Below are 13,009 nucleotides of genomic sequence, written 5' to 3'. Positions count from 1 at the left end.
GAGCTTAGAGTTTTCATTCAGAGGAGTGTTTCCTTCAATTCAGGTTTGGGTACACTCTTTTTCAATAAATTTGATTTTTCCCCAATTTTTTATTCCCCAACACTAATTTTGTTAGTAAATCTTCGACGCCTTAGCTCAAAGATCAAGGTTCAAATTGCTTCTCTTAAAAACTTTTACTTTTTCTCTGTTTTAGGATTATTTTTTTTCTTTCTTTTTTGACCTTTGTATGTGTGTATATATAATTTGTCTTGTCCAAAGTTTCAAGTCTCCGAGTTTGTACAGATGTGGATCTCTTGATGGTGTAGATAATTATAGAAAACTTGCATCATCGATATTTCTGCAAGTGAGCAATATAAGTCAAGCCCTAGTATTTGTGACTCGATCACATATCTAGTCTTGGATTGAGCTTCGTGGTATATTGTTTTAAGATTATTTTTTTTTTGACCTTTGTATGTGTAGATTTGTAATTTGTTTTGTTCTTTTCTACAATTCTTCTCTGAATAACTTTACTTTTCTTTCTTTTTGTCATAACTCTTCTTGTTTTTTTGGTTAAAAGTAATTCTTTTTTGTTTATTGTAGAGGTAGATATGGGGAATTATAACACAAATAATAAGAAGATGCCAAGTCACGCTTTGCAGTTAAAATAAGGTAGCAGGTTAAAAATATGTTTTTAGTATTTTGTTATTTTACTACTTCAAAAAAACAAATTGTCGGTTACTCAAAAGAGTCAGAACAATTGTTGGGTTCGTAGCTCAGTGATGAGCAATTGAATGCATCTAATAGGCCCTTTTTTTCGTTATTATTGATCGTAAGAATATTTTTTTCTACCTTCATTGTTACGCTCTCCGCCTTTTTCGCTTTGACTAAGTCAAAATATTAAGGAGACCGGAAAAAATGTTATGACCACCCTTATTAAATGCTAGATTATTACTAAAATTAAAACTAACATGTATAATGTATAAAAAACATATATCGAGTAATTTTATTATTATTGGAAACGTTTTGGATATGTTCTTGGCATTTTAGCTTTCTCTACTTTGGGGGAATTAGGTGAGGATACTTTATGTTTTTTTAAGCGTCTGAAGAACTGCTTAGTTTGTAATGATGCTAGTAATGGTGTTGGTAGGTTTATTTTTCATAGATTAGGTATTGCTATTCAAAGAAGTGTTGGAGCCCAGCTTGTTGCGAAGTTACCAACCAAAAGTATGTAATTCATATTTTATCGTTTAATTGCTAGCTATTTACATAAATTAAATGACAAGTTTTTTTTTAAAAGAATAAAAAAAACAAATATTTCTTCATTAATTCTTGTTATATTATCGATCTTAGGTTGCTTAGTTTATAAGCTTACATAAATTATTATTTTCTTAAAAGGAATATATGAAGATTAATAGGAAAGATATTAAATATATTATATATATATATGGAGATATTGTTTAAGATTTTAGATCGGTTTTATTAAAAATGCTTTTAAAAATATTATAATTAAGGTTATCTTCATATTTGATAGTTTAATTAGAAAATATGTCTATAATTAGAAGCAGATAAATAAAAAAAGAAAGACCAATATAGAATAAAGGACAGCTAAAAAAGACCGAGTGAATATTTTTTTTTCTCATTTTTATGTCAAGTATTTTGTTTTGCATCATTTTGTATTTGGTCCCTGACCTATGTTTTATGTTTGGTTCCCAACAATTCATCGAAACCTCAATAAAAATCATCGAAAAAATAAAATAAAAACCTCATCATAAAATTGAGCATGGGAAAGTACATGAATCCCATAGATGGTCATCACAGATTGGTGTAGATTCATATCCCTTTTTTCGTTCATTCTCAGTTATCTAGTTGCTTTAGTTAACAAACTAGCGATCTCTTCTAGGGTTTCTGATCTTCTTCAGTTTCTCTTGTCTTACTGTCTTCTTTTTTGATTTTTTTTTTTAGCTTAAGCTCTTTTTTTAATTTTGATTTAACTTGGGTGGCTATTTGAGAAGTTCCATTTTTCTGCTGAGTTTTAAATATTGCAAATAGTTATGTTGTTCATTTTGATTTTTTCCGATCTAGAGTTGAAGTTTTCAGATAGTTCTTGTTCAAGTTCTGATTGAGTATTTCAATTCTATAGAACAATTTCTTCAGAATAGAAGAATCAATAGTTTTAACAAATCCCTCGTCCAGCAACTACATCAAAGTTTTAAAAAATTCTAATTGCTTATAGATGTTTTCCCAGAGACTGACACCTTGAACCTTTTTGGGGGAATTAGTCTCTTTGTCGCAACCTGGGGAACATACTTTGAAGCAATAACTTTTCTCCAAAGGGCTTCTTTTACAGAATTGAATCTCCACCACCACTTGGAAACAAGGGAATTATTAATACTCCGCAATGACTTAATATCCGGACCACCACATTTCAAAGGAGTGCGAAATGTTTCCAAGTAATCGGATGATGACTCTTTTTGACATCACTAGCATCCAGAGAAAATCTCTTACCATTTTCTCAATTATGTTTCTCACCTTGACGAGGGAAACCAACAATGAAAACATGTATATGGGACCATTTGCAGGACATTTAACTAGAGTGAGTCTTTCAGCTTTATTGAGAGGTGATCTTATCCAAGGGGACAGTCTTCCTTGGAACTTTTCTATTATGGAGTCTCATTTATGAGAGTTTTGAGCTTTATCCCCAAACGGAATACCAAGATAGGAGGAGCCCGTCATAGCTGCCAAGATTTCAAGATCATTCACACCTGCCACACCAAACATACTAGTTTTCGATAAATAAATTCTTAAACCAGAAGCAAGCTCAAAGAAAAGATGGATGATCCGCAAGTTGTTGACCTGGTCCATTGAATCATTTAGAAAAACTAAAGTGTCATCTAAAAATTGTAAATGGCCAATCTTCAAGCCATTAAGCTTCAAACTGAACCCGCCAATCCAACCATGTTGAAGAGTAGTTTGAAACATATTATTTAATACATCAGAAACTATGAGGAAAAAGAAGGAGATATGGGATCGCCTTGCCTTAAGCCCTTACCAGTAATGAATTAAGTATGGTCAGAACCGCTGATAAGAACTAACATTGGAATGTTGTTCATGCACCCTTGAATCCAACTTCTCCACTTGAGCCCGAACCCCATTTTCTCCAAAAATTCATCGAACAAATCTCAAGAGACATGATCGAAACCCTTTTCAAAGTATATCTTGCAGATGTGACCAGGCACACCACTCTTTATTCTAGAGTCCATACACTCATTGGCAATTAGAACGCAATCAAGGATCTTCGGTGGACTGTTGGCCTGAAATGAGCTTCGGGAGGAAGTGTTTCAATCTCTTTAGGGCTTTAAAAATCATTTTATAGATACTACCCATTAGGCTTATGGGCCTGAAATCCTTGGTTTCTTCCACGGTCTCTTTCTTAGGAATTAAAGCCAAGAACGTGGTTTTTAATCTCCAATTCATGTTCCCCAAATGTTAAAATCTCTTACCACCTTTAGGATGTCGTCTTTCATGAATGACCAGAATTTGAGGATGATCATCACCTAAAAACCATCAGGTCCTGGGATCTATCCTGACCAAGAGCTTTCAAAGCAACTAAACATTCATATTCACAGATAGGCATCCCCTATTGTTTAGCTTCTCACTCTTCAAGCTTGTTGAGCTTCATATAATTAGCAATACTTGGTCTTGTAATAGTGTCTTTTTTAGACATATTAGAATAAAAACAAGAAATGCCGTTCTTAATAGTATTCTTATCTTCAGTTGCCACACCGTTGAACTTCATGCTGGAGATGTTATTCCTTTTCCTTCTGATTTCCACACTTTTATGATAGAACTTTGTGTTTCCGTTCTATCCTTTTGACGCATCATAATATCCTTTCTCTCGGATAAAACTTCGAATTCAGCTTGAAGGTTGATAATGGATTGCATATGAGCATCAGGTAAAACATTGTTACTTGATAGATTACCTAAATGCTCCAAGTCCCTTGGAAGAATTTCAAGTTATCTGTCTGTCGACTCTCCCGAAGATGCTTTTGTTCCACTCTTATTGATCTTTAGTTTCAAAGCATGAAGCTTTTTAACAAGAATGAAGCTAGCAGGTCTTTGAAATTGGAAAGAATCCCACAATTATTCCATGATCTCAAGAACATTAGACTCGTGCAACCATATTAATTCATATCTCCAAGGTGGATGTCCCCATTTCACAAGAGAATTTGATAAGATAATGCAGGTCGGAGATGGTTCTACTATGCCTTATTGGGAAGATCATTGGCTTAGGGACTCTCCCTTCTCCATTTCTTTTTCTCTCTCTATGAAGCTACTTCCTCCAAGAACTGGACTATCTGCAGGGCCGCTAATACTCTTTCAAATGGAGGTTCATGGGATTTGGGATTGCAAAGGAGACTTACTCAAATTCAGATCATTGAGGTTTTCAATCTAACCGCGATTCTAGAACCTGTTTGTATCTTTTAAGGTCAAGACCATTTGAAATGGAATGGAAAATTTATTGTCAAATATACGAAATGTATCAATCAAACATGGCTTGCAATCATTCTAATATTCTTGTAGATGCTCGGATTTCGTCAACTAAAGTTGTACGATGCCGAAACGGTCAGTTACATCGGATTCAGTATTATAGGTGTGCTATATGCCAAGGAGAGACTTTCCGGTATCCTGCTCGGGCGCAAAGGTTAGCTTTATGCAATAAGAGTGACGAGGAAAGGGCAAGGCTTAGAAAGGAGAGGATTAAGGAGATACAAGAGAGGTTAGTCACTGCTTAGTAAAGTTGCTTAAAAAAAATTATTATTATAAATTCATAAGTGTGTTTATTCCAGCACGAATTGAGGTTACAATTAACCATAAACGGAGATATTTTATTTTTATTTTATTTTGATCAGAAGAGAAGATATTATTAGATAAAAGAAGAATTACAATCTACCAGAGGTAGAGAAGAAAATTACATGAACGGAGATACTCTTGTGCTTAGCAATCCAAAATCAGGCTTAACTTAATTATTCAACAAATTTGAATTGGAAAACAAAATGATTTTTCTTTTCTATCTACACAAAATTTATTGAGAAAATATTGATGATTAAACTGCACAACCGATATTTCATAAAACATGAATCTCTCTAATCGTTGATTAGAAACCTTAGGATAAACGACAGCAGCAGGTTTACCCTTATACGACGGACGTCCCTTTGGTTTGCTGCAGATCCATATCAACGCTCCAACTGGCCAACATACAGGTGCTGTCACCAGAAACGCAGAACTAGTTTTTGTTGGTTTGTTTTGTAGCTGATTTTTGTCATGTAAATTTTGATTGATGATGATTTGCGATCGTTTTGTTATCTCTTTATAAAGAGGATTCGATTCGAGTTGGCGTATGGTTTTAAGATATCGTATTCACATTCGCCGTAATTGCCCATGGACTAAATGATAAATCAGCTATCACAAAGTGCACAACGAAAATGCACCTCCAACTAGTTGGAATTTCCAGCCATGGAGAACCGGAGATGCACAAAAATGATGATCGTGTCATTTGGTGAAGCTGACACAAGTTTTCGAAATCTCATAAGAGTTGAACCATACAAGTCATCTTCTTCAGCAATTTAAACATGACTACTTCTAGAAAGAGATAGACATCTACATTGCAAAATGTAGGATAACCATGTCAAGCTACTAATATCAAAACAAAACAAGAAACCTTGTACTGTATAGCTATACTTCTTCAAGAACAAAAAGAAGCTTAACGACAAAAGACTGATGAGCTCTAACTTTCTGTCTGCTCCCTCAACCTTCGGATGGTACTTCTCACAGTGACTGCACTAGCCGTGCTGAAACACAACAGACAACAACAATCAAATGGTTAGCTTTTTATGTTATGTTGCATCTAGCATACAGATATAGACTGGAAAGCGAACATGAGAGCCAGTCTTACTTCAACGTGTAGGCACCACCAGCTTTCACTTTGCCACAGTCTTTGCATCCCCAAATTCCAACGGCCTTCCTCTTCACGGCATACTGCACAAGGAACGGAATTGATTACTAACTCGATTATACAAGGAAAAACAAAACATAAAAAAGATACACTGAAACCCATGTAAGAAAGAAAAAACAACAAACCTTTCCACAGAATTCACAGAAATACTTGGAATGCTGACTGATTTCCATCTTCTTGATCTGCTTTCGCAGACTGGCACCATATCTTGTTCCTGAAATTAACAAACTCATGTTGATCAAAAGGAAATACCAAAGTATAGTGTACTTCTACTTATGTAATAAAAAGTTGAATATATTCCTAGAGAAAGTCTATTGCCAAGTTCTATGATATTCTACAAGCATTACAAGTCTGAAGAGTTCTATGATATTCAACAAGCATTACCAATCTGAAGAGTTCAACTACAGTCTACAGAACACCCATATTCATACTAGATAAAAGGTAAACTCGTAAAAGAACTTCACAAATCAATACAATTTCTCAGAAAAAAGTTGACCCTTATCCACAGAAACACCAAGGTTCAATGCTCTATGCTCGGCTAAACAAGACTTCTTGAATTCAAGAGGGGCCAAGAGGCAATATTATTAATATACATTCGGCTAGCAACAGCTTACCGTATTTGCCAACAATTCCAGCCTTCTTTGTGCGCTTAGTCTGCATGGACATTTGAAGGGCATCAGTATGAGATAAATCATCTTAGAATTTCTTTTAACCAAATCACGGAAACACACGTAAGAGGGAATACACTCGGCCACTAACAGTAAGAACTGTACAAATCCAGAAACACTACAACCAAAACTACAAAAACCTGACACTCCTATTTTACCAACACCACTACTATCAATGCTGTTCATGCCTCCAATAACCATCAACAAGTATTCACAAACCATACTGAACCTTCAAAGGTGATGGTGATGGAAAACAAATGGAAGAAGTTGATAGGTTGCTGAGACGTTAATATTTTTAGGAACGGGTCGACATGGTCTGTGAATACTGGACGATGGTATTGAAGGCACTAATCTCCTCAACTTCAAGTAAAACTATTAATGCACATCATGCCTTCTTAAACACATCAAAACTTTTTTTTCTATACATCATCACACAACAACAACAAAAATTGAATCCCGAAATAAAATTTAGAGCCTCAGAGATCTTGGTGGATAAATAATCATCAGAGGGGGTTCTCACCCCCATCAAGAGTAGCAAATATTATCCTTACATCACTGGCTTCAGCAAAAATAACCTAAACTACATCTAAACAACCTTACAACAATTGACAATTCCACAAACAACCCTAAATCTCTTATCATCGAAACCTATAACACAACAACAAAAGCATCAAAATGCAAATCAACTTGGAAATCAGTTCTAACAAAAACAGGGCAAAAAAATCACTAAATCAAAATAAATATGAAACATATGAAGCCTCAGAGATCTTGGTGGATAAATAATCATCACAAGGGGTTTCCACCCCCATCAAGAGTAGCAAATATTATCCTTACATCACTGGCTCTTTTACCTAAACCCTAACACAAAATCTAAAATCGAACAAAACCAAAACATAAAATCCTAAATTGAGCTAAACCCTTTGTTTGAATCCAACTAATAACCCCAAATCAGTCTGGGTTTTGAATAAATCTAATCAAAACTTGAGAAAATGAAGAAAAAAAAAAACTCGGTTTCAGTAAAGATCTACTCAAAATATAACTTTAATCATCAGAACAAAGATAAGAAGATCAAAACAAGTAAGAGTTAAGATCAAAACTTAAATAAAATAGAATGAGATGAGATTTGAAGGACTTACCATGGCTGCAGAGGCGGTGGTGGTAGAAGGAAAAAGATAATCAATCTAGGGTTTCAATTTCTCATGCGGAAAGCGAGTATATAAAGGAAGACTGGAGCCCTTAACTGATAAGTGGGTGTTTATATCAAGAGTGCTTGGAGGAAAACTCTAATGTTGATTGGGGCTGCCACCGTCAATAAGGTTCTGGAGACTAGTCTAACCGCAGGAGGGAGGTTAGGCCAAGGGTGATTTACTCATAGTGATTATTCGCCAAAAATAACCTTAATTTTACTCACACGATTTCAAACACCATCAACACAATCAAAATCAATTTTGGATGGAGAAGTGTGGGTTTCTTAAGAGTCACTTTTGGTATAATCACCAAATATTAAGCTTGATCAGTGATCACAAGTATCTCTGTTAGGGTACTGACCCTAAACTCGTCATAAACCCATGGGTAGAACTTATCTTGAAAACCGGTTGACTAGATGAAAGAACTCACTGACTTATAAAGAACCATTTTTTGGGGACCATGGTTTTTTTGGGGGACTATGGTTTTATTTTGGGTATAGACATTAAAAGTAAATCTAGGTCACCCCTTATCTAAATATTTATATAAATACCTAAATTACCCTCCTGGTTAATTTTGGGTAATGATTAGTTAGTATTATTAAAAGCTAGTACAATGATTAGTGAGATGATTAAGTTAAAGATAATTAGTGAGATTAAAAAATCAGATGGGTTTTTTTAAATAAGTAGAATTATTGAGAGAGTAAAGTTAGAGAAGATGAAGAAGGAAAACATGAAAAACGATGGATTTTACCAACCACAACCGGAGGAAGGGTATTTAGGTACCCAGGTATGCTTCAAACTTAGATAATGTTGGTTGAATTGCTCCAAATTTTCAAAAAACTGTAAACTTTTAGAGTAGATTTGGGCTTGTTCGGTTACCTTATGTGAAGAACAGGTTACCGAACTCATCTGAAAGTGTAGTTCGGTTAATTCTTCCAAACACGTAGGTTACCGAACTCGCTCTTTAATGGAGGTTTTATTCGTTCGGTAAACAGACATGTTACCGAACTTTGTTTATAGGATTTACAGAGTAATGTTCGGTTGGTTCGCAAACTTTAACCTAACAACATTTCTAACCGAAATCCACATGTATGCAATTAGTGAAGAGTTCGGTTTGTCAATATTTTTTGCGAACAAACCGAACAGAGTAGGCAAAGTTCGGTTAAATCATAACTCAACATAGTGGGAAAAATAACACAGTTCGGTTACATTGTTTTTTTTTTTTGGTATTATGGGTAGAGTTCGATTACTAACTAGTTTTAGAATTTTTTGCGAACCAACCGAACACAATATATTGGTTTCAAATGAGGAGTTCGGTTAAAACTATTTTTTGCGAACCAACCGAACACAATATATTGGTTTTCAATGAGGAGTTCGGTTAAAACTATTTTTTGCACAAAAAAATAAATTCGTGATAACCGAAGTGTTCTTCGTGTTCTTGGTTTCAGAATGTTCGGTTACAAAACTATTTTTTTTTAAATTATTCTCAACCGAACATGCCACTTTAACTTCCATTTAAACCATATTTTGATGATTTCTACTCAATTTACCCAATCATTTGATGATTTCTACTCAATTTACCCTATCAAAAAATGAATTAAAAACGATTGATGTGTTTTTCAATCGAACGAGGAACGTCAAGGAAAGAGAGAAGAAGAAGAGAATTTTTTCTTTTTTATAACTAAAAAATTTCGATTCCCCTCCAAATTTTGTTTTTGATTTTGGTTAATAGATTCATTTAGATTAGATGTATATGATTAGATTTATATAGTTATTAGGTTAGTTTTAATTTAAATTAAAGTAAAGGGTAAATGTGTATTTACCTATCTTTAGGACACCCCTTATAAGTATCGGGAGGTTGGCCTAATAAGTATAGGGAGGTTGGCCTAATAAGACCATGGTCCCCCCAAAAAAACCATGGTCCCTAAAAAGTCGTTCCTTATAAACTACCAATTAAGCCCCATCTAACCAACATCCCACCATGCTTCCAGACCCAACGTCCTCGTTGGCCCACTCTATCGACACTGACCCGAAGGTAGTCCTTTCTCTTATGGCGGCTTCACTCCCCTATCAGTATTCAATGCGGGTGACAACTACGCCCATACATAGGTGCTCCAAGACCTTAATCTAGCCTATAGGTCACCCCTTCCGTGGAGCGGGCATGGGTCATGGTGGTTGGCTCTGATACCAAATGTTAGGGTACTGACCCTAAACTCGTCATAAGCCTATGGGTAGAACTCAACTTGAAAATCGGTTGACTAGATGAGGGAATCCATTGACTTATAAACTACCAATTAAGCCCCATCTAACCAATGTCGGACTAGGATCCCAACAACCTCATATGCCTGTTTTCGAACTATTCAAATGAGTTTGTTTTAGACAAGGCTTAGCTTCTGGAGTTTGTTGTGTCTTTCTTGAATCAATTTTTGACAGGTTTATTTGTAGAGAGGACTTTCTATTAGTATTGTATTGCGTAGATTATTGGTAAAACATATTAGATGGTCTTATTTTCCCTCCTGGTTGTTAAAAAGTTGAAGTATTTCTTGCTGTTAGGAAATCATCATTTTCTTATTTCTTGTAAAGGAAAGCTGTTTGAAATCATTTCACATTAGTTGAATAATTCTCGTAGCAGCTATGGTTGATTCCAGATTGGCTTCTTCTACAATTAACATAGTGTCTGAACAGTTAAGAGTCTTTAAACCTGATAGCCACCTCACCGAAATAGGTTTATTTATTTAGGTTTCGTTAAAGCATCTCAATCTTAGGTTTTTTCTAATGCGCGATTCAGCGAAAGACATGTATGATTCTTCTAAGGCAAGGTTTGGCTTTGTGTGTGACCTGAATGAGTTGATCTCTGGTCTTACAAGTTAACGCGTTGCATAAAGTTGAACAAATGCCACTTAAATTATTAAACCCTCCGAGCATAGGATGACTAATTTAGTTCACAAATAAGTGTCTTCAATTCCCATGGCTTGCTAAGTAGCACTTGAGAAGACATCAGGTTGTTGCACCAATACCTTGTCTGATACATTCTTAGATTTCCTTGTATGATAGTTGAATGGTCTCATACTTCTTGAGAACATGGTGATGGTTGATGAGTTGACTATCAAGTTACTAAGAGTTGATTCTCTATGTTGTTCCATTTCTACTTGCAACTTTGTATTGTTCTTAGGCATAAGTGCTTGTTGGATCATCTGCTGTCAGATTTTCCTCATAGGATGCTGTGAAAATTTTAAAACATCTACTCCATAGATTCTCCCAACCTCTGAAATCTGGGACTCCCGTTTATATGTTGATTTTTGAAACTTCCGTGTTTCCCTGTTACTCTTATATGTTTGGGATTACACTGGCTTAGGGTACACTAGGTACAATGCAAAGGATATTGGTAAAGGAATGCTTGGGTAAGAAATCATTGGTCAACCTTTATTATTGCTCTGAAGACAGTTAACAGGTAATAATGTTTCTTTTTCTACAGGTAGGTGTGTGGTGGAAAATAAGGTTCTTCACAATTCTCTGTCGTCATGTTTAAAGGTATATCTTTCAGCACTTGGATGTGGTTTTATTTTCTGGGGCGTTATAATTTCTCTCTATTTCTGAATTTATTGTGTCAACTCAAAGATTTTCTTGAATCTATTTAGCTAGGTGTCCAGTTTTCCAGACAAGTGTAAAAATCTAGTTTCTGATGCTTTCTTGTCTGTAATAAATCTCCTATGTCACATTGATGCCATTAGTAGGTCAAGATTTAATTTAATTGTCTGATACTCGGAACTCTGGTATGTGGGATATCTATCCTTCCAGGCTGACTTGAATGGATTTATTTATTTTCACGACCACCTAAGGTAGGTCCAGATGGCACTTCAGGTGGATCTTCCTTACACAGTCATGGTAGCTTAGCAAACCTGGATCTAAGTGATGAAAATAGCATATATGCAAAGTTGGTGGTAATCTCAAATTGTTTTTTGATATATTATGTATTAAATCCGAATGTCCCTTGTAGAAAATGACTCGCTGAACACATTCTTATTTTGTGGTACTTGAAGCAAATCTCTGAAAAGAGAAATATATCCAAAGATGTGCAACTTAAAACATCGATTGTTTCAGGTCGGTGCTGATGGTATACAGTCACGTGTTATGGAGTTAATTAGCAGGAATCCAAACAACTGGATGGAAATATTCCCAGAATATGAACATACTGCTGAAAACCAGTGCGCGTGGCAGCGGTTCTTGCCTTCAGTTCCAGTTGCACTTTTACCAGTTGGTGATAATTTCAGCAATATTGTATGGACTATGAGCCCAGCCGAAGCCTTTGATCGTAAAACGTGTTGGGTGAAATAATCAAAACACAAGGAAAAATCAAATAAGCAAAAGTTATTGATACTTAGCTCCTTTATAATGGAAGTGATCGATTTGATGAAACGGACGAGCTCCTCAGATCTTCGCAACAACAACAAGGAAAAACTATGGAAAAACAGAGTGAGTCACGTGTTCAACACGTTGTCCTTAAGACATTAGCGTCCGGCTACACTCAAAAGTGATACTATATCCCTCACAGGATGGATATCTCCAGGATAAAACACCCTACTACACCTACTAGTAGCATATGTAGTAGATGCTCAACTTGATCTTGGCAACTCCGAAAAAACCGTTAAGGAAAATCGCGAACGCATAAGAAAATAATATAAAATATATTTCCTTGGGGGTCCCTCTAAAATATTAAGAAACCCCTTTCCATTTGATTTTACAAAAGTAGTGAATTTCTCTATATAATGGAATAATACAACTTAAAAAGAAGAACTCCCCGATGTAGGACTAAAAAGCTTATATAGTCTCTCAAAACAACTAAAAAGTGGAAACTCCACGTGTGCGACTAATAAGTCTTTCATTCACAAAAGAAAACAATAAATTATAATTTTTATTAAAACTTTAAAAATCACATTTTATTAATCGTTTTCCAACAATCCCCCACATGAATGAAAACTCAATAAAATACGAAAACACGGGTAGATCTTGGTAAATCAAAAACCCAATTTAATGAACCGAACTGACTGAAAAGACAGATAGTTCGTGCATGTTGAAGTCATACTAGACATTCCAACGTCATCTCCCTCACACAACAGTGTTGACCCCAGGGTCATACTATGGATTGCAAAAATCATATAGTA

The 13,009-nt window shown here is 35.3% G+C and overlaps 1 protein-coding gene and 2 non-coding genes across 4 annotated transcripts; all 3 read right to left on the bottom strand.

Annotated features, from left to right (window-relative positions):
- Nucleotides 1-5,508: 5,508 nt before the first annotated feature.
- On the bottom strand, nucleotides 5,509-7,887 carry LOC113340375 (60S ribosomal protein L37a). Of its 2 annotated transcripts, XM_026585579.1 has the most exons (5): nucleotides 7,797-7,887; nucleotides 6,607-6,646; nucleotides 6,118-6,206; nucleotides 5,933-6,015; nucleotides 5,509-5,828 (listed from the first exon to the last, which is right to left on the bottom strand). In XM_026585579.1, the coding sequence occupies exons 1-5, from the start codon at nucleotides 7,797-7,799 to the stop codon at nucleotides 5,765-5,767; spliced, it is 279 nt and encodes a 92-aa protein (XP_026441364.1). In that variant the 5' UTR covers nucleotides 7,800-7,887; the 3' UTR covers nucleotides 5,509-5,764. The 2 variants fall into 2 exon arrangements, with proteins under 2 accessions (XP_026441364.1, XP_026441363.1); XM_026585578.1 differs by lacking the exon at nucleotides 7,797-7,887 and having other exon boundaries at nucleotides 6,607-6,652.
- LOC113340399 lies at nucleotides 7,133-7,221 on the bottom strand. The gene has a single exon (XR_003355471.1). It is a non-coding gene; the product is annotated as a small nucleolar RNA SNORD24 (small nucleolar RNA).
- On the bottom strand, nucleotides 7,416-7,504 carry LOC113340387. The gene has a single exon (XR_003355470.1). It is a non-coding gene; the product is annotated as a small nucleolar RNA SNORD24 (small nucleolar RNA).
- Nucleotides 7,888-13,009: the final 5,122 nt, after the last annotated feature.

This window comes from Papaver somniferum, unplaced genomic scaffold, assembly GCF_003573695.1.
Source record: "Papaver somniferum cultivar HN1 unplaced genomic scaffold, ASM357369v1 unplaced-scaffold_21, whole genome shotgun sequence".
NCBI lineage: Eukaryota > Viridiplantae > Streptophyta > Magnoliopsida > Ranunculales > Papaveraceae > Papaver > Papaver somniferum.
The sequence above is the reverse complement of the archived record's forward strand: the minus strand, read 5'-3'. Positions and strand labels throughout refer to the sequence as shown.